This window comes from Struthio camelus, chromosome 3 (assembly GCF_040807025.1).
Source record: "Struthio camelus isolate bStrCam1 chromosome 3, bStrCam1.hap1, whole genome shotgun sequence".
Classification (NCBI taxonomy): domain Eukaryota; kingdom Metazoa; phylum Chordata; class Aves; order Struthioniformes; family Struthionidae; genus Struthio; species Struthio camelus.
The window spans coordinates 11823836-11846261 of record NC_090944.1 but is presented as its reverse complement, the minus strand read 5'-3'; the positions used below and the strand labels follow the sequence as shown (position 1 = coordinate 11846261).

The following is a 22426-nucleotide window of genomic DNA, read 5'->3' as shown; positions in this document are numbered from 1 at the left end:
GACAGGTTGCATGATGTAGAATAATGTCCTAAACTCTGTTCTCAACTTGCTCAGGAGCAGCTCTCTTCCGCTACACTTTTCTCTGTTTCTTCTGCAGTCTTCTGGGTTGACTTTTAATATCAGAAACTTTTTCCAGAAGGTACTTGAAAGGTTTCTGGCCAGTACCTGCTAGTAATAAAGCCCAGGTACTGGGTCAGATCTGCAGGCGTCACCGATACGGAAATGAAATAGGAGAAGGAAGCAGTGAGGAAAGGCATGATGTTTAAGCTACTGAGATTTAAGAAGAGGTCCCAGGTTAGGAACTTGCCTCAGTTTTGATTCCCTGGTGCTCAGGCCTAGTAAGGTCCCATTTTCCATGGGACAAATCTCTACACTTAAATACATTTCACAGCCTTTCCAATGCATTAGCATTCCACAAGAAAAGGTAGATTGGCTGGTAGGGAGCAAGCACACGGATTGTGAGAGACTTCCTCTGCACTAATTACCCACCTACTAGTATCTCTCTATCTTCATCACCAGTGTTTAGAAAGTCCTAATTACCAGAACTTCTCATTACAAGACCCTGGCTTTTTGGACCGATAAATCACTGTCAGATCTCAAAAGGTTCCTGCAGATCACTAAATATCCTTACAGAATTTTGAAAATAGGGCCATAAAGGGCCTTCCATGGTTGTTTAATCGATTCTTCCCTGCTCAAGGTAGGATTGGCTCTACGCGGGTCATCTAAAGATGTTTGTATAACCTCTATTGATATGGACCCTACAATTCACTTAGCAATCCATTCCTGTGCTCCACCATCTTACTTATGACACTACCTCCTCAGCATCTAAAATTATCTTTTCTGAAATTTCAGCCCATTATTTCTGATCTTACGGACAAGAGGAACAATTTATTCCTTTCTATTTTGCAGCAGTCTTCTATATTTTTGAAGGCAGTTCTCAAATCTCTCATTCATTTCTTCTCTCCTAGACTAAGCTACCCAGTTTTGTCAGTCATTCCTCAAAGCTTCTGTGTTCTAGATGCCTAATGATTCTTGTCACTGATGATAGGTTTTCCTAAATTAATCCATGGTTGAGGTGTGCATCAGTTACTCAGGCTTCACAGACCACTGGGGTTTATAAATGACATCCTAAGAACCACTGCCCAGCAATAGTAGCGTCATAATATCAAGAATAAAAAAGCTTATGGATAGGCTTACGACCACATTTGTAAACAAGGGAATAGACAGGTGGATATTAAATGCATAACTAGACTCCTAATTGGAGGTAATCTGGTGGTTTTTGGCATTGAGCTATTTTTCAGCTCACAGGGAAACAAATGGACTCTCCAAGATTTCATTAACTCTAAAACTAGGTCATTTTTCTAAATACCTCCTTAAACACAGGACTTCAGTTTTGGAAACACCAAACCCAGTGTTTTGTCCACAGTGGTGAGGCTAAAAGGAGGAGCCAGGAACTTCTGATTGAAAGTGTGGGCTCAAACTATTAGCTGCCACCTTTCTGAAATCAACTGCCATCCTAAGGGCCAATATTATCATTATTTTGTCCATTGTCAGGGACCTGACCTTGAATTCACTTCTTCACAATTTCATCATTCTTAATACATTTGTATACATATTTTATATTTTATGTTGGTGTGTGTCTGTTTGAAAGTACCTGAAGAATTTAGGAAACAAGAAGTAGAAATGACAATACAAAATGGTAAACTCCATTTGCAGCAATAAACATGCAAGATGCACGAATTTGGCCCCAGGTTTTTTTGGATTCATCATAAGAAAGGCATTTAACTCTCTCCATGGGAACAAAGAAGATAATGTTTAACAGGCTTATGCATTTGTGCAGCTGTAGGCAGAGACTAGAGACTCTAGTACATACATATGAAGTAATGGAAAAAAGGCCACCTCAAAGCAAGAGTCCATCTTCCTTATTACCCTATTCAGCATATCTGAATTTCAGTATGAGTTTAACATTAGGATTGAGCTGAACACAGGCTAGTTTGAAGTAAACTACTGGAATGTTGAGCCAGTTCTAGAAATACATATATGTTTCTCTATACCTTACTGCTGACCACACTGACAATGAATGATGCCATTCATCGCATGTTCTGGCTTCAGAATTAAGGAAATAACTTCCTTGAAAACAGCAAAATGATATTTACTTAGAGGCTGAGACACTCTAACGCGTTACCCAAAGTTAGCAGAGCTGACCCTCTGGCTCAGTAGATTCTGCTGTCTCATACCTCATGAGCCACCGAATAGTTATGATACGTAGAAGGGTGATTTGTCTCCCCTTGGCTTACTTCAGCCAAACACAAACTTGTTCTCACAGGAGGATCAAATGTACCTCCCAACTTTGTTCTCAACTTAAGATCTGCTAAGATCTTCATCAGGGATGTGTTTTCAGGGAAATTAAGTGTAAATCACAGGCATTTTCTGATTATATTAGGTTGGCTTTTTTAATAAAACAATATCTTGGTAATAGCTCTTTTAATTCCCTCCATTGCCACTTTAAACCTATTTTGCAGGGGCCATTTATCGCAGAAAAATGAAATTTCTATCTGTGAACAACAAGAACAAAAAATCTTAAGTGAAAAATCTATAAATATTTTAGGTCAATATTGCAGCTCCTTGTGAATCTAGCAATCCTGAATTCTCTTCTCAAACACACTACAGGATGAACTATACAGTTATGCATAGCATATATAGTATAGCAGGAATAGCTAATCATGATCCTTGGAATATTAAATATATCTATCTATACATACATACACATACACACATATATATGCATATATATATGCATATATATATATATATATATATACATATATATATATATACACATACATACATGCAAAATTTTCACACAGCTTTTCCTTTAAGTTATATTGTCAGCCTGTGTGCCAAAATCATACACTGCCTCTACTGTTATTTAAGAATTGTATTCAATATCAAAAACTACAAGAAGAAAAAGGGTTCTATCAAAATGCTTGATCCACATCCCCTGGAATTTTAGGCTGCTTACATCTAATCTGAGACTGACATTGTGTCTTATTTGTAATGAAACCTAGCAAACCTCTATATATTCAGACATTTAATCTCAATCTTATGCAATCTTTCAGAGATTTTTTTACATAAATAATAAACAGGACTGTGTATTTAAAAGTCTGTCCCAACTTAGTTTCAGATAAGTATTTAAATATCAGCTACCCACTTTTTGATCTAGAAAACATGCTTCTCATTGCTTGAAAGCCAGGAAGACTTTTGTAGAAATTTCACAGTTTTGACTTTGTCTGGATTGAAAATACCATGCAAAAATGTAGTTTTAGTTTTCTGTTGTTCAGATTAAGAGATCAATTACCCACAAAGCCCTAATCCTCTTATCAATAGATTCCCACTAAAGCTGATTCTTTTTTTTTTCAATCAAACACTTGTTCAGCTTTTTAAATAATAAAAAAAATGATTGGGAAAGTTTTGATTTAAAATAAAAGCCAGCTTTTTAAGTATTCCATAAAATCCTGAAAAATATTCCAGATATGTTTTTAATAAAAAAGTAGTAAATAAAATACATTTTTAGCTGATTCTAGTTAATCCAACCATACTTTTCACCCTGCTTAAGCACGTTGAAGCACTTTTAGATTAAGAGTCTGGCTGCTAAGGTTTGTGAAGGGTGTGCTTTAATTCAGTGACCAACGCTGGGCAAGTCACAAATTCTGTCCTCAGCCTGTGAAATCACTGTCAGAATATATGTCCATCCCACAACGATAGTACAGATCTAAACCTCATTGATGCTTCCACTGCATTTGGAGAACTTACAACATAGTGCTGGGTTTTACTAGTGTGAGAAGGGCAAATATTCACAGGAAATAGAGGGAGCGCTTATGAACAACAAGAAGAAAAAGTTGCATAATGTCCAAATCCTACAGCCCTGATCCTGCTAATCCTTCAATAAATCATCATTACTCCAATGAGTAAGAATGTGTAGAACAGAGACTCAATCAGTTAAACCATCATATAATAGGAAATGAAAAGAAATTGCTCTCATGCAACCCTAAGGATCTTTCCACATCTCTTTACAGACCCAGCACAGAGGTATTTGGGGACCTCTGAATTATAAATAATAAATAATAATTTCGTGAGCCATTGGAAGATTACTCTTCTGGCTAAATTCGCAGCCGTGCTGAAGGGGAAGAATAAGAACAAGAAGGACAGACTTTTGGATTTATATGAGATCACTGGGGGCTGGATCCCCCACTGGATGAATGAGAACAGTCAAAGGCACATATCCTCAAGAATGCAATAATTTCTAGGGTGCCAAGCTGCCTGTGTGCTTTAATACCACCTGGAATCCTCAGAGTCTAATGCCTGACTATAAACGTCTACTGAGATTAAAGGCCCATGTAGCAAGTTGCAATCTTTTGAGCCAATAATTACTTGGACAGAGAGAATATTTTCCCCTTCAGCTAGGAGGAAAGCCAAGCAAATGTCTACTCATTTTCTGCTTTACTTTGCTACCTTACCACTGAGTCAGGTCACTTACACAGGTAACATCATAATATTCAGATTATCTTATTCAACCAACATTGCTTTAAAAATATCTAGAATGTGTCTGCCTGCAGGAGGAAAATACAGCTGTCCACAGTCAACAGTTCTAGACTAAGACTAGATGTTGGATGTGCTACTCAGTCCTGGGTGCCTGCCACAGGCTGCAGGAGCACAGGGGCTGAAATGCCTCTGTGAACCCTGGGGCCAGGTATTTCTTTCCTCTCTTTGCCTTCCCTGCTTGCTCAGCAATTCTGTACCCAACTCAGTATGTAAAGTTGCCTTACAGAGGATGCATCAGTCCACTAACATCTGCCCTTCATGTTTCTCTTTGTTCACCAGGGAGGACACTGGAGGTAACGAAAGTGGGCTCAGATGAGTCCTCCATCAGTCTCTGGTCCTCAGTCACGTTTCCACCATGGGAAGATGACAAGTTTCAACATTCCTAGGAGCTGTTGTTAGGTTACAGACACATAAGGCACTTGTACAGTTTTGATAAGAGTACATGTAAATATTGTGGATAGCCAGAAAATGATTAGAAATGTAATTATGGCATGATGGTTGTATCAGCTCTCTGTGGCATGGTAGGGGATATAACCTGGACAGAGAAATCAGTTGAGCACATAATCTCTTCACTTATCCATCATTCCTCAACTACACCCACTCATATTTATAGCTAATTCCTCTGTACTGCTTGGGATGCTGGTATTTCTTGTAGTATTGTACCATGTAGTGCTCCAGGCCTGGCCCTAAGCTCTTTCGTAAGAGGTTTGGTATAGACACGAGCAAGAGTTTTGTGAGAAAAGCAGTTTCTCACCCAAAAATGGCAGCTCAAAGAGATTAAAATAATTGCAAATTGATGTCAAACTCATTCAATTGTTTTGGGCAATGTGAAAAACGACACTGTGAAAGTTCCTTATAAATTATTTAGGGAGTTTTGTTGGAAAACATTTAATTCTAAACTTTTTCAGCATTATTTAAAAGAAAGGGGGAAAAGCAGCAAAATGTACCCTTAGATAAAAAATAATTATGCTTTGTTTGACTCATAAACACTTTTTGTTGTTGTTCCTGACGGTTTTAGCATAAATAGCAGTAATAAAAATTTTGGATCTGTTCCTCCCCTCCTTTTTTTTTCCCCCCTGAATTCTGTAGTTTATCCAGAAAACTAAAAATTCATCTTTACATGCACAACTCTACTTCTACGGAAAGCCACAGTAAAAAGATTCGGTCCCTGACCCAAAGAGCTAACATAGAAGGTAAAAGAACAGAAATATAGAGAGGAAAAAAAAAAAAAGATACATGATTAAATACATATAATATGGCTGTTTGCAACTGCAGAAGGCAAGACACAGGAAGTCAAGTCATCCCACCTTGGTCTGTAATACAAAGACACACACACACACACACACACACACACACACACATGCACACGCACACACAGAAACACACATATATGTATACAACATGTAGTCTACATACTCTACATCAATTGCATCTTGAAGTAAAGACATCTTATGGATTCAAGAACGTTAATCTTGTGCAGAGTGACCCACTGTGCCCCAGTCATGGTGAGCTCAGCCTACCTACCCCATAGGGCTACTCTGGGAAAACATCTGGCTGAAGGATATAGAGTGTGTTTTTGCTTTTATTCTCCTTGTGGAAAGCAGGATATCTAGCAATGGCTGAGGGCCAACAATTTCAAGCTGATTGTCCAAACTGGAAGCTTAAAGGGAATATGTGTATGTATATGGATGAAGGTACAATTATGAGGATGAGAAAAGCCAGAGCCACTGAGATAGGGGGAAACTAATCTCCCTAAACTCTGGATGTTGCGTAGCTACCTGAAAAACTCTCTCTTCTTTTTGGGCTTAATAAAGCTAGCAGAGCACTAAGCACTGCATTGCAGTACGCTGCCGAAGCTCTCATGAAGGAGGTTGGACTCGAGTTTAACAAGGCACCAGGTGGCTATGCAGATGAGAGGTTCAGAGGGTAGGTGGCAACCACCCAGATAACATAAGCATCAAACTCTCATCTGGATTCAGACAAGACAGATTTCCAGGGGCCAGATTCTGCTCATCGGCATCATTTGGAAGTAGTGCTACACCAAGGGAGAATTCGGCCCCACAGAAGTCCTGTGAGAGCAGGAAAGGTCAGTATTTTCTCCTGTCTGCATTGCACTGCACAAAATATTCAGCGCTACAGCTTTCAAGAGGATGAAGGAGAGGGACAGAGAAAGAAGACGGCGACCATGAATTCACCTTAGCATCAAGCTGCGCTTTTCCAAATGTCAACCTCGAGATAAAAGGAACCGCAGGTCAGAATGCGAAATACGTGGGAATTAAACACAGGAATGGGAAGAGAGGCGGGGGAAAAATCCCCGTTCATATTTGGGCAGTAAGAAGAAAACACTGCAATTTTGTTATAGCCTCGGAGGCAGGCAGCATTTACCATATGCTGTCGCCTACATTACACGAGGAGATAAACCCTGTGGGGTGCAGGATGCACCGTCAGTGCAGTTTGGTGGGGATTCCTGGCATTCATTATGAGTATGTGCCAGGGTGTGCTAAAAAACATATGAACCTAAATAAAGTCCATATTCTGCATGCACAAGTATGCATGCATTAATATGCAAGTGCTAAGTGGTAATAGTACCAGGATATTAGTACTGACATGAGACTCATAATCAGGGCAGAAAAGGTAGACTGAAAAATAATGTGTTTGTGTCCAGACAACATTATTAATCAGCCCTCTGAGCAGCCAGTTAGAGAGGGATTCTTAGAGGAAAAGCCTTCACTGGGTATACATTAGACATTTTATTTAAAGATTAAAGTTCTTCTAGTGTTTAATCAGTTTTAGAGCAGGATGGAAAGCGGGATTAATTACAGTCCCTTCCATCAGTCTCCCATACTGCTGGAGTCACAAATGACGCTCCTGTTTGGCAAAATGGCCACTGTCAGCAGCAGGCTCAGGAAATGCTGATTGTAATTAAAGAGTTTATTTGGAATCACAGAGCAGAGTTTTAATCAGGATGAGAAGGGAGCCTTGCTGTGTGAACTTTCAGAACATGGTTATAGAGCGGAATGGATCTTTTTAAGCGGGAGGAAGGGTTCTTTAGATTTCTGGAGTGGGTTTTCAGCTTGCTTACCTCCTCGGTGGGATATGAATAAAAATCCTCGCTGGGCCAATGATTGTTATTATATTGCACTTACCTGACAGTTACATGGCACATCTTACTCAGTGCTCTCAGAGCACTTTGCAAAGGGCTGGCAAGTTCTAATTTGGTCTTAAAACAAATAAATTAAGCCATAAAGGGCATAAGGATAGCCAAGTGATATGATTCTGCAAAAAAGCAGAGAGGCACTGCTGGAAACAGAACTGTGCAATCAGGTCTCAAACTTCTGCAGTGCATCTCACTACCTCTGTCCTGGAAAAGCATCGCACAATCTAGCACCGCAACCATCCCAAACTCAGAGGTAGGTCTCAGCCAAAGCCTGGGGATGCAGCCAGGTCTCATGGGTCAGGTACATCAAGCTGAGCTTTGCAAGCACTCTAGACAGTGCAGGGACTTACCAGCTTGCGAGTAGAACTGCGTCCATTCAAATTCTGACTTTGGGAAAACAGAAACAGGTGGTTCTAGGTCTAGGACACCTCCATCCAAATCCTTGAAAAGGGCCTTTCTCGAACTTTTGCATCTCTTCTCAGGGAGTGTGATGTCCTCAGATGAAGGCACACTGATAGGCAGGAGAGGTAATGTTATTATGAGGAAGGCAGCAAATGAAATTGTGCTGTTCTTTGAAAGTTATTTGCACTAGCAGCAAACGCTTTTGCATATACAAGCAAGGTTTTGAGATTTTTAGGTGAATTTGCATGCCCATTTAAAGAATGAAAATGGAAAATAAGGGAAAATGAATGAAAACAAAGCAGGTCTGGCATACTCTATAAAGATATCCAGTGTAAAATTTATATGTTGGCGTGTTTGTATACAAATTACAAAAAAAAAAAAAAAGAAGAAAGGATGCATCTGCATGCTAGCTTTTCAAATTGTGGCTGGGTTTGGACAGAGTAAACAATCTTTCCAGGGTAACTCCTCTTCACAAATCCCATCCTCCCTGGGATTTTTTTGAGCTGTTGTGGACCATCGTGGCCCTTGGACCCAGCTGTACAGTTGCATTTTGAATACCTCTGTTTCCCTCTTGGATTTCCTGAGTCAATGAATTTCAGTGAGGCAACTGTCAATATCCACGTGCTATTAATTCTTGACCTATGATGAAGGAAGCCAGGTAGTTACTGGGCAAAGCAGAAATGTGCGCTAGTTGCTACCATGCTATGTGGCCAGGAACGTCTCTGCTGCAGTAGTCAGTGCTAATAGGGGACCATGGTTGCCCAGGTGTAGTTCTTCACACTCACTGAGTGATGAATTGTTTATTTTTTGTTTGCAGATTGCTATGTGTTATTCATAATATTCTTTTAAAAAGCACTGGCTGCCCAGCAGAGAGGAAAGTACCTGTTTTTCTTGTCCTTAACCTGGGTTCTCCCATCCACTCTGGAATGGGGGAACCCTCTGAAGGGTCAGAAAATTGCACCTTCACATGAGCAGGAGAAAGCATGAAGCAGGGTGAAATAGCAGAAAGCGTGAGAGGGAGCCAGCAGGCAGCACATCATAAATAGCTTGGAGATTCCTGGGACAAGGAAGCAGCAGATACACAGCTGAGCCACAGAGCATACATCTATACAATTAAACTAAATAGTTTCAGAGCCCATCCTTTCCCTAGGAGGCCAGCTGGCACAGTCCATGTGCATAGTATTAAACTCTCTTAGTGTCCACAACAGGATGGTAACTTCCAAACTATCAACCCGGAATAGCCCTGGGCCAGCTCTCAAACTATGTCTAAGAGTTCTCTGGGTCAATGCTAAGTGGCCCAAGCCAAAGCCACACCAAGGGCCCTCATAAAAGTGGAACAGTAATGATATTCAAGTTCTGATGCCCAATTCCCTGTCTATATTTAATTTACTAGTATAATTTATATATTTAATTTGCTAATATAGCCAAACGAATTTGAAAAAGGAGACTTCTGCTAGGGATTCAGAAAAGTTTGCTGCAGCTCAAGGAGCCACTTAATGTTTCTAGAGAGAAAGTAAACTTGAAAGAGAAAAGCCACCCTAAGAGGACACAGTAGATAAGGGCTTATATGTTTATAAACTCTGTTTTGTTTGTTTGTTTGTTTTCTCTTGCATATAGTAGCTTACAAGTAGCTCTGAAAAGATCATTGTCCAAATTTATGTTCTAATAAAAAACTGTTTTTGGAGATTCAATGTCATTTTGGTGGTTTTGATGAGCTTAAAGTGAAATGCAGATGTATCTCACCTCAAAGCTACGCTTGAGAGAGGGTTTCATCACCCAGTCACAAAGATCGGATAATAAGTGATTAATCCACCTAGTATTCTCTCCTAACCAATGAATAGCTATTTCTCTCTTTCTAATGGTAGATTCAGCATCTAAGAATAGCAATAAACCATACTTCGAAAACAAGGACAGCAAGTTAAAAGAATGTTATAGCATTAGTCCAAACCTAAAAGCAGGACAAAAGGAAAGGGAAGGGAAGGGAAAGGAAGGGAAAGGAAGGGAAAGGAAGGGAAAGGAAGGGAAAGGAAGGAAAAGGAAGGGAAAGGAAGGGAAAGGAAGGGAAAGGAAGGGAAAGGAAGGGAAAGGAAGGGAAGGACTCTTCATTAAAGCTGATATTTCTATATTAAACTATAAATCTGACCTATATCTCCTATTACAAAATGTGATGAGATACAATGATTTGTATTCCAGCACAGGCCCTGCAAACATCTTCAAATTGCTACATGGATACTCTCTAAGTCTTGAAGAAAACTTAGAATTACTTGAACTCAAGTTGGAGAAAATAATTATTGACATTTTGAATGGGTTCAACAGATACAGGCAGAGATCAGCAGTCAGGGCAGAGAAGCAAGTGGGCCACTGCATCCAGTTAACACAATTCAAAAGACGTGGAGAGCAAAGATGGTTCCTCTGATTCTGAGAGCTCGTTCAATTCTTGAGGATATCAAAAGATCCATCATTTCAGCCAGTTAGGTCTATCAGTGGGACAAGCAAAGTGCTTCAAGCTCTTGCCCTATTCCCTGATGTTTTTGTTTCACCTTCTGCACCAAGGCAATCCCCACTTTCTTCTTGACAGGCGATATCCATTAAGATATCCTTTCAGGATGCTGAAGCAGAACAATGAGGCCAGAGCGTGGTTCAACCACAGTAGTTACAAAGGTGGGTTAAATAAATACATGCAGATAATGCATGAGGAGCACTAAAAGACCTAATCTCCCTCAGAGGTCTACCAGACTACTAAGAACTCAGTAATCCCTGTTCGTTCAACATGTTTGAAAATCACTAGCTCTTGTAGTGGACTGCGTTTTCAGCAGCTCACTAATAGCATAATATCATGGGATGGATACAAGAATGAAACATAATGGGAGCTGACAAGCTGGACAGGTTTCAGAAATCTACACGCAAACTAATGCTTAGAGCAAAAAAGCAAAAATGTAGAATAACATAAAAGTTCTGGCAGAAGGCTGGAGGGTCTTCAAACATAGCAGTGTGGGACACCTCCAATTATTTTTGACTGGCAAGTGGAGTACATGCTGGAATCTTTTGCTACTTCAAGGCTTTCCTGACATAGCCGCTATATTGTGCTCACCAGCTGTAATAAATAAATTGGCATGTGGTTTCCAATGTTTGAACTGCTGCAACCAAGAGTGACTGAAGGTTGCGGATGAAGCTCTCTCCCTCCCTGCTCCGTGTTCCTCCACATGCAGCCAATATTCTCCCTGGGCATGAGCAGTCCTGGCACTCATTTGACATCTCACAGCCTGCCTGGTACTGATCAACATTCCTGATGTGATCTTGCAGGCAGAAATCAAGCTCTGCTTCCCAGACCAAAAGGACACTCTCTATCTCAGGGTTTTCTGCTGCAGGTCCTGACATTTTTGTGAAGCCTGAGGCTGAGAAGTCAGAGATGCTCACGAGAGAGTCTTAAGAAATGGGATATGTGAAACTTGTTTTGCTATACAAATGCAAGTAAAAGGGGAACTCCAAGAGGACTGGTCTGGAGAGGCACCTTGACTAAATTCTTTGAACCTCAACTCTTCAAAAATTGCCCTCAACTAACAGAGGTTTAGAGTGTTTTGTTTGTTTGTTTGTTTTGGAATCAGGCTTTTTTACTTGCTTATATGTTGGATGTTTCATCGTGTTCATTTTTACCAGACAGTAGTACAAGAGCAGAGATAGAGACAAAAGTGGGACTGCTCTGTAGCTAGACTAAACTAATTGTTTATACTCTCCGTCCAACAATAGAGAAAGAGAGATGATTCAAACAGATGCGAGGATAGTCCCAACATTGAAAGTACTTATTTAGCAAAAAATAATTGAAAATAATACTTTAAAATGGAGCATATTACCTTGTGGGTGGCTGATGAAAGTAGAATTTATTCTTATCGTTGACTTGTAACATCCTCGATCTCACTGCTGTGATAAGAGGCATGATGCCTAACTGGTCAGCGTTGGACATGATGCAGACATCTCTGTCTTCACTATAGCAGCTTTTTGTAAAACCAGTGAAGGTAACCTCTGGTAAAGATTAAATACCAAGCAAGGAAAAGTGATTCAAAGAGTGAAAGAAATAGTGTGAGAAAGGCTCTGTTTTATGCCCCGTCTATATTAAACTGCTATCATATACATGTATAAATCATTTTTAATCACACTTATTGCATTGGTCATAGACCTTCAGTTTTCTTTAGAATGTTCCGTAGCAGAAATTATATCTTAAGTTGGCATAAACTAACTCATGCCCATAGGAAATGCAATCAAAGGACATGTTAATAAGTGAGAAGGAAACACAAGCAAGAGGAACGAATGGATTTTCATTGGAATCAGTCAGAACCAGTTTAAAGACAAGCTGCCATTGATGGTATTTTCACCTGTCATGTGTTAACACAAGATGAGGTGTGTCCGGGGACACGTACTTAGCTCTGGCACGGCTTGCGCAGTGCCAATATATATATATGCAGCAAGACTATTTTTTCCTTGGGACTTTGTCTCTGAAATTTAGCAAAGGTTTGTATGTAATAGGCTGGCTGCTATAACTGAATCTTCAGAATTTCAGATTAGGACTTTGTAAAAGATTTGATTCATTTCTGGGAGGTCTGCAAGTATTAAATTTACTACTTCTGTATTTCATGGATATATATTTCCTTATGAATCATTCGTATTGCCTTGCCTGTACTCTTTTACTGTATTATGTTTTGAATAGTCATCACAATTCAATCTATTCCAGAAACTGGTTTCTCTGGACAGGCCTCTGAATTCCCTTTATTCCTAGATTATCTTGAAGATCAGCAGAGTTGTTAGTGTCTGTGAGGAACCAGATTTCAAAAATCTAAGTTTGTTTAGAGGAATGGGTATGCATGAAAAGCATTTCCTGGCTCTCTTGCTGGATTTGAGTAGGATGCACAGATTTTAAAATATTGCTCAGCATGTTGGATAATCACAATGCCTCTCATATTGCAACAGAGTGGTTATTCCACAAGGGCACGTTAACTGACATATTAAATGAAGGATCTATTTTTACATGGACACCTAGGGCAGGAACAGAGAGAATGACTGCCTATTCCCAAATATCTTTGGCATGGAATCAGATCTGAGGGACGTGCAAACTGTGGCAAATAGTCCCTGTTTACAGAGCCCTATGCTATTTCTCTGTGCTGCGTGGTATGGAGAGGAACTGCAGTAACTCATCAGAGCATGAATTCTGAGGAGATTTGGGGTGTGCTCTGTAGGAAATTCCAAACTCTTTCAGATCAAGGAGTTAAAGTTATCCAGCCCAAGGGATTCTGTACAGATTTATTGTTTACAGGCTTCAACGCTTTGATAAAAAAGGTAAAATATAAAGTTCATGCATTAGAATATTGCTAAAGAGAAATGCCAGTACTTGAAAGGGAAGGATAATGATTTAAATATGAATGTACGAATGACTGCAGGAATGGAGGCACTGAACAAATTCAGGCCTTAAGGCATAGCCTGAGAGGAGATGACGCTGACAGGTGTCATGCTCTGCAGACAGAAACGTACGTTAACAATAAAGAAGTTTCTTTTGGAACCGTGTGAACTACCAAAGCCATTTCAACTCTGAATCACATTATTTTGGGATACAACTTGGATTCCCTTGCAGATCAGACTGGAGGAGACTAATGCATTATCTTCTCCTCCTCCTCCAGCTTCTTGTTAAACTACCTTTAGCTAGACAGTGTCATCTCTTCAGTGAAGATGCCATACTTGATTATATGAGCATTACTTCTTTCTCAGCATTTCATAGTTTTTGCTTGCTTGCTTATTTGTTTGTTTGTTTGTTTTTTCAAGAGTTAAAGTGAGCCTGCTGACTGCACTGGAACAAGCTGAGATTGTTCATGTGATCCAACATCCAGAGAGTAGCAAGCAGCTTCTCACTTCCCCCATCATAGTTAGAGTTTACCAGTCCTACAGCTCCAATGCCATCTTGTACCATTTTACCTTCCCAAATGGATCCAGATAGATATGTAATTGCACATTTACCCAGTCCATTTAGATGCAAGGGCGGGTAGCTCTGGGAGCACGCAAATAACAATTGTATTACATTTATTTTTCTTTGTTCATCTCTTCCTTTCAAAGGAATTTCAAAGGATGTGCAAAACTATGTTGGGCAAACGTCAGAAGAGGTAAGGGATGTTTTTCAGAGTTGAGAGGCCTAAATTCAAATCCATGCCTTGCCACGAGTTTTCCATGACACCTTGGGCTAGTTTATCTGTTTTCTCTGTCTCCTTTATTCTTCAGTAGAAAGGGTATTACACAGTTTTTCACAGCAGTGGGCCACAGTGAAGTATAAAGACATGAAAAACTATGAGGTATTTAGAGCCTACCATGGGAACCATCAATCTAGGTTCTACTTTTAAGCAAATATTGTTCTGTGAACTGTAAATTTCATTTGAACTAAAGACTCAGGATACGGAACTTACTTGTGCCCTTCTTTTACAGTCTTAAAGTTACCACATTAAAATAATAAAAGTCGTGACTGTCTGCTTCTATGCAGCTGTAGGCATTACGCCCTGTCCAAATTCTATACAAAGTCTGCTAACTCACTTCTCAAACTTGGTACATTTATTTAGTTAGCGAGAGAAGTACCTGAGAAAAATGAACCAAATATAGAAAAAAAAAAAAAAAAGTAGTAAAGAAAATGAGATGTATTTGAGGGAAAAGGTACAAAATAGCACGTGACAGAATTATACTGCAGTCAGTCCAGCAAGAAAAAAATACCAAGTAATAACTTTTTAAACCATATTGAACTGAAGAAGAATTCTGTTATTGATTTTATTGGTGCTGGGATTCCCCCACCATATCCATATGTGGAAAGGGAAAGCTTCAGGTTTAACTGGAAAGATGTGGAAACATCACCAGAATAGCTAGACTAATGAAAGCAAAAGACCAACCTTTTAGCTTCATGAGTCCCAGTACCTTCAGACAACGCCCAACTTTGTGCCATGGGTTATCCGGCCTTTGGCCGAATGTGGTGGTAAAGGTAGGCCAAAGAATCCCAACACGGCCTCTGCGGGGGTAGTACGGTGGTCGATCCCTGGAAGTTAAGTCAGCTGAGATAGGTTTGATCCTGTCCTTGATGCAGTCGAAAGTTGAGCTTGTTGCGACAATGACAGAGTTTCTAAGTTCTATGTATCTTTTCCCTGTGTGGCACTGCTCAGCATATAGACAATACACCACTGGCATGAGACCAACGGTGTTGTCCACCAGCACTATGTTGTCCATGATAACACTGCTTCCAAGGTGGAACATGATACCATAGTCATAATTCTTGTAGGAGAGAAATCCTGTGATTTTAGTGCAGGTCTGAAATCCGTCTCCTCTGTAGAGATGAATACCATGGAGACTTGAATGGGCCACATTTTCACTGCAACAATCTCCATCAAGAGAGCACTCCTGACCCCTGATATGGAAGGCAATCCGCTCAGATCCTGCCACAACATTGCCGTGGAGGGAGACACTGATGACAAGGTTCACCTTGATGCCAGCAACCCAGTTTAATAACCCTTCTGGCTGCCTGCTAAGAATGATAAGGTTTCTGATGAGAGAATGATTTTGCCCTTCCAGATCAATGCCAGGTCCAACTGTGTTGAACACCACATTCTCATGCAACAAGATCCAGTTGCTAGTGATGGCTTTAATGCCACCTCCACAGCTACCATGAATGCTCGATGAGACCACCAATGACCCTTGGGTTATATTTCTGAATTCAATGGCAGAAAGCTGAGGAGGCCCAAAGTTCAAAAATTCAACATTTAAGAGTTGAAGGACACCTGCAATGAAATAACTGTAATGAGACAGAAGCTTATACCAGAGAGCTGGTCAAAAGTGACACCCATTTAGATGCGGCACAGGCAGGCAGCAGTAGATAATCTTTATCAGTGCATTGCCAGTATGGTTAAAAAAAGCACAAAACTGCCAGCCATTAGACAACCATCCCTAAATATATTCCAATGTTATTTATGGAATGTTATCAGTATTTCATACATGTTGCACAGTTTTAGTTCAGTGTGCTGAGAATCATATAGCACATGCAGATGGATACATCTGCTGTTGGGAGGGTCCTGTCTTGGCAGAATTGGACTGGCTGTATGAGGACAGGTGAGTCTCAAATACCTTCAAATTCTGTTCCACTGGAGTCTCTAAAATGTCCCACCAGCATCCTCCCACCACAAGCCACATCAGACTTGATCTGTATGTTGCGTGTTAGGAGCCCAACCTCCGCAGCCAAAGGGATGTGTCTACCATCTTCTGTGTCATGGGAACGCCCTGGGGAATTTCAAGGGAGAAAAAGTGATAAATGTCTATCATATCTATAAAGCAGTGCTTCTGGGGACATCAAGCCTGACAGCTGGTGCACGGTGTCTCTACAGAATCTGCACTGACATTCAGGTATGTTTTTCCTCCAGCACAGTCTACATGCATCAACACAAAAACATAAAGGCCACCTGTCCATCAAATATTCACCAGGAGCTAATATTTTACCAACATATTTTGTTCTTCACAAAGAAAGGTGCTAAATCTATTCCCTACAGTGTGCAGATGCCAAATCAATGAATAGATTCACATTTCATTTTCCTAAGCTGTATGTGCAGGAGATATTCGTTGATACATACATACTACAGAGCTGATCTCCATGAGTTCTTGTTACAATCAGGCTAATGACAGTGCTGAAAAATAATTTGCTACAGAGACTTGGTTGCATGTATTTTCTAACACAAAGTCTTGCTAAATGAGACTTTTGAGAGTGTCTATGCAGTGTCTTTGCAGCTTCGAATTCATCTCAGGTAACTTCAGACATCTACAGATTCGATCTAGTTACCCAAACTGTTTTTTACGTGTAATGGAGAGCAATACACAATTCTCAAGAGCAATTCATCATCTATTTTACACATTTGCTTTAGGATGAGATGAAATATAAGTGAGCAGTATGTAGTTTTGTGAATCCAAGTATTTAAGTAGCTTTTAATTCTTCCATCAGTCCCCTTTTCTTCTCAGCTATGCCTAACAACTGCTGCACCATTTCATCTCAGGATATACTGACCACATCTATGATAGTTAACAAAATAGGCCCAGAAGTGTTCTGGGTCCGAGGCCAACTGGCAGGTTTCTTTGCTCCCTTCCAAAAGAAAAGGAGGGCTGTGCCCTAACTACAGGAAACGGGGCCTAGCCCATGCTATCCTTTGAGCTACGCTGTTTGGAAAAATGCTAGTTGGCATATCAAAACTGTGCTAGGGAGGATGCTGCTAATTTAACACTATGGATGACTGCAGAACAGGACTCAGTCCCAAGAGATGTTGTTTAGTAGTATAGATACAGCAATTGAAAACACTCATAGTATTTCTGAGCCTATTCATTTGTCGTACTAACTTTTGTGGCTATTGAAGGCTGAGAGAAAAAAAAAAAACTTACATAAGAAAAATCCTACTGCGTTTAGAGCCTTGGAATTTGATTTACTGATAGTAATTATTTTTTCTTGCTACAGAAATGGTAATAGATTTCTCTTATTTGCAATAATAAAATTAAATAAATTATCAATAGTGGATCTCTTACACTTAACTACAGATCTCATATAATCTGTATGGGAAATAGAGCTATAGTAGATTAAGAGGTAGAGGTATCTCTCTATGTGCATTGTATACCTATTTTCATTTATGCATTATATTACAAATACATCAGTTTCATGCTACAGAGTTGATCACAATTTTTCCTCTGAAATTTCATGGACGTTTCATTTTCTGCAATTTGAAAAAATAAAGTTTTGTGAAATTTCCACTGGTTTTGACACACTGCAGAAATTGCATAAACGACCTAAAAGTCTGCATTTAAACCTTACATTACCATTTCAGTTATTTTCTCTCTATGATAACCAGTTATAATTACATATATGAAAAACTATGAAATTTTCCAACAAATCTCATCACTGAATTAATTTTACGCTCTGAAAGTAATGTTAGAATCACCTATTTCTAAAATTTTGAACATCACATTGCAGTATCAAAATATCAAGAAAAAGCATACAGAGAGAGAATCAAAGATATATCAACAAAGTAGAATTAATCTTGGGGAGATACGAAACGGAAGGTCAATGCAAAACAATATAGATTGGGTGATCTGAAGAAGAAAGAATGCAGAAGAATATGCTCTTAAATGGCGAGATATTTCTTACCAATATGCCTGTGGAGAAGGCGTTCATGAATCCTAATGCTATGACCATTTAGTTCTTTAAGTGTAACTACTTCAGCTTGGTGGGCTTCATAAGAGGACGAGCTGATCACAATATGCCCACCATGATTCCAATCCACTTCATCCTCCACCAAAATCCTGCAATGCCCAGATATTAAATTTGATGTCGTTACATTATGAGAGATTTATGCTCATAGGTTTCCTAAAAAGACAAGTATAATCTTGCCAAGGCAGATCTCAAAAAGAAGCTGCAGGTTATGCTCTAGGGAAAATCCCTTAGGGCTTACTGCATCTAAAAACAGATATCTAAAATAGATAGGATGAAATTCATCCTGAAATGCCCATTTCACTCCACCAATAACAGTAAAACAAGGTATCTGGTTCCAGTGTAGAGCTGTAGAGCTCAAGCAAGTTGCCTAACAAGGACATGTCATACCATTTTAGAAGCTGGGAATATCCTATTTGGCCTCCAGCTACTGGTCTGAAAAGCCCATGTTTCTGTACGTGTTGTATCATATTTGCCAGTGTATCACAAATGACTCAGTTACTCAAAATCGCTCAACACTAGATCCCTATATCTATAACACTGAATTGATCCCCTGCCTTTACACAGATGGCTTGTTTCCTGCGGAGTGAAAGTCAGCTCCGGACTTAGACTCGAAATGTCAGTGTCTATGTGTAGATGCTCACTTTGCGTTTAAGCTTCCACTATAGCTAATGAAGGTCTAATCAATATAGTCAGTAGAGGGCAAAGGCAGTTCAGGTTCATTGAATTAGGCACATAGGGCAGGATTTGATTGCCTAAACATGGGCATGTATTGCTTTTGAGATGAACCAGGACAGCCAAGATATGGACTGACAGATATGACAGGATTTGTAGGAGACCCATGTGTTTCTGGAGAGACATGTGGAGGCCATGGAGGCCATGGCATATCAGATGAGCCCAGAAGCAGTTTGGGTACCTGACTTCTTCCTTTAGCAGCTGAATTTCCCTCCAGGCTCCAGTGACTTGAACTCCAGTGACTCAGATGGGAGCTCAGACACCTCTTGAAACACTTCACACAGACACCTAAGTTTATGTGTTTTAATCTTGGATGGAATCCCTGCCTTTGTATTCGAAGCTCAAAGTTTTTGGCTTCATACAGAGAAAATAAAAGCACTTAGTGAAAGCAAAATGGATAACAATTAGTACTTATATAAACCCAGTAAATACCTAAAGGGTACTGTTACAAGGTGACTGGTGCTTGCCAGGTAATGACCTGCGCAGCTAATTGCTGAGGTAATAGACCACTGAATGAATTCGGAGAATGAGTCAGCTTGCGGCGTGTGTTTGGGACTTTAACACTTTACATGTAACCACATTAGGAGTTAAATCTTAAGTCTAGACTCAGGCATACAATCCAATAATAATTCACCTCTTGTGAACACATCATACTTACCTCCCTTAACTCCTGCACTTCAAAGTCTAGTAAGAGGAATCAGAAAGCATGGTTTCTATGAGACACCATCTAAGTTGCTAATCTGCTGAAATACTAATTCAGATTTTCACTATCTATCCCCTTACATAAATAAGTAATTCCTTTCGAAAGACTCATTCCTTCTCTGACTCATTTGCTGATTCATGCCGGAAAATTGAAGTGCATCTCAGAACCCTTAGAAAGATACAACAGCTTCTCTCAGTCAACACAAAAAGTCACTTCCTTTAGCTTTCATATTCTAGCACTGGCATCCATATTTCCTGTGGCTAACCACGTTAAATCCTAGCTGGTTATTGGTAGATCTGGAAAAAAAATCTGTGGCCAAGACTTTTCATGGTAACTTCTTTTTCTTTCTCTCTCTCTCTCTCTCTCTCTCTCTCTTTTTTTTTTTTTTTTTTTTTTTACAATGGAAACAACTGTTGTTGCTTTATTTAATGTAGATGAATGAACTCCAAATACTTGTATCTTAACACCTCATATTATTTCATATAAAACATCTGGGCAGCAGGCCAGTAGTTGCCTGGATCTGTTTCATCCAAGCATTTAGCTGGCATGCTTTAGTCAAGAATCTACTTACCCTAGACTCCCATCCTAATCAAGGGAAAGGGAAGAATTTCCAGGGGGTGATTTTGATGTTGCATCATTTGAATCACCATCTGGATGTATCTGGCTCTCCACTGACTACACAGGAATCCTAAACAATTTATTTACACTGGACGCTCAACTCTGTGAGAGCTAACAACAAATAAATCCTGCTTGTGAGGTCTTTGTGCCTCCATTCCCCATCTCTCCAATGGGTTTATAAATACTTCCTCACCTAAACACTGACATTGCACCTCTACCTATAAGGGAACTCTTCCAATGAGTTTTTGTTAGGCATGCCTGGTTATTTTTTTTTTCCTTTGAATACATGCCTTTCTGTTGAAAATGAAGAATTTGGCAGAATTACAGCAAAGAGAAATGAAAATTTCAAATAAGACAGAATCAAGAATAAGAGCTCTAGAGACATAGGTACCAAAACCAGCTAATGGTGGCCAGGGCACTTTCAGGAGAGACCCGCATGGAGAGACCTTCTCCGATTCAGATGAACGGCTTGAACAGCAGGTCATAAAAATGTATTCATTTAACAAGCAGCTGTGGCAGCCTAACTTAACCTGCCTTAAGACGTGGTTTAGGCTGAGCCTAGACAGAGGTTGTTGATAGGCGCTCATGCCGTTGTGTCGCTGCAGGGGCTGCAGTGGCTTACGGAGAGGCAGCACCAGGGGAGAGGAAGGTATTGTTTTAAGATATTTTGGGCGCTTGTTAAATGAAATTGTGTGTTTATCTTGAAAGCCTCATATCTCAAACAAATACCTTACCCTTCCGGTTATAAAGTCAGCCTTACTTTATTTGAGCCAATTAATATTTAATTATTTATATATATACATACATGCTATATATGTATGTATGTATGTATATATGTGTGTGTGTGTATATGCATATAAAAAGAAGACTCTAACAGGAGAGATTAAGCTGTTCACTCCAGACATCACTTCTTAAAGGACTGTTCATCCCAGTTCTGCTTAATTCAGAGGTGACATTTGAATGTAGGTCTCTTAAACCAAAATGAATATCCTCACCACCAAGATGCCAGCCATTCTGGAATGCATCTTTTCCTTTAAAAGTGAATGGGAGAGGGAGAGGGAGGAAGGCAGGGAGGGGGGAAGGAAGAACAGAATGAAGGCAGAAAATTTTAAGTTCATTAACTTGAGAAATAAAATGAATCTAAAAATGGTATAATTTTCTTGCAAGATGTAACATGCTAAACTACCACTACTACTAGCTCTAGTTTAAACAGTGCCTATCACAAAGGAAAATGGCAATATTAAAATCAATCATAAGCACAGGAGACCAAACTTAGTATCTGGAGGCATATTTTGGGCAAAATCCCACCTTTCATTGCCAGGTGCAATGTTAGTTCCCAGATGTGTCCAAGACCTCCCAGGATAAGCACTGTGAATTTGCACCTTTCCATAAACCCCTGGAAAAAAGAGAAACAGGACATTAAAGGCTAGGAAAGAGAAAGACTTCAGCTGAACCGAACTCATAACTAAATGTTACAAAAACTTATGCATGTTAAAACATATTTCTGTTTTATGAAACATGAAAAAACACCACATAGCTTCCATCTGAAATGGAAAGTGAACTAGAAAAAAGTTATTAATAAAGTAGAATGGCTATCACATGTAAAGCCAAGAAAGGGGATTGAGCCATAGAAGTCTCATTAACTGAAATAGGAATTGCAGACAAAGTTTCCTAACTTTGTGAAAAATGCCAGTAGTTCAATATTTATAATATTTTCTTGGCAAAAAGTAAACAAAAAGTTGATTGAAATGGAATTGCTCATTGAATATATTTATTTTGATAGTAGCTGCCTTCTACCTGTGGAAAATTTTTCAACTTGTTCTCACAATACTTCCTTGAAATGGTTCATTCAAAATAATTTCTCTTCTATGTCTCATATTGGACACAGTCATACATGTCAATAAGAAATATTTTGCAACGTAATATTAGACTAGAAGCATAATTTAACATCTCCTCATGC

The 22426-nt window shown here is 39.5% G+C and overlaps 1 protein-coding gene across 6 annotated transcripts in view; it reads right to left on the bottom strand.

Annotated features, from left to right (window-relative positions):
- PKHD1 (PKHD1 ciliary IPT domain containing fibrocystin/polyductin) overlaps window positions 1-22426 on the bottom strand; it is a 280498-nt gene that overhangs the window by 68119 nt on the left and 189953 nt on the right. For all 6 annotated transcript variants that reach the window (XM_068936956.1, XM_068936955.1, XM_068936957.1 and 3 more), the window contains exons 54-59: window positions 21775-21862; window positions 18348-18502; window positions 16295-16447; window positions 15073-15951; window positions 12013-12181; window positions 8110-8270 (exon numbers count right to left, since the gene is read on the bottom strand). In XM_068936956.1, the coding sequence (XP_068793057.1) occupies window positions 8110-8270; window positions 12013-12181; window positions 15073-15951; window positions 16295-16447; window positions 18348-18502; window positions 21775-21862 (1605 nt within the window). The remainder of the gene's footprint in view (window positions 1-8109; window positions 8271-12012; window positions 12182-15072; window positions 15952-16294; window positions 16448-18347; window positions 18503-21774; window positions 21863-22426) is intronic.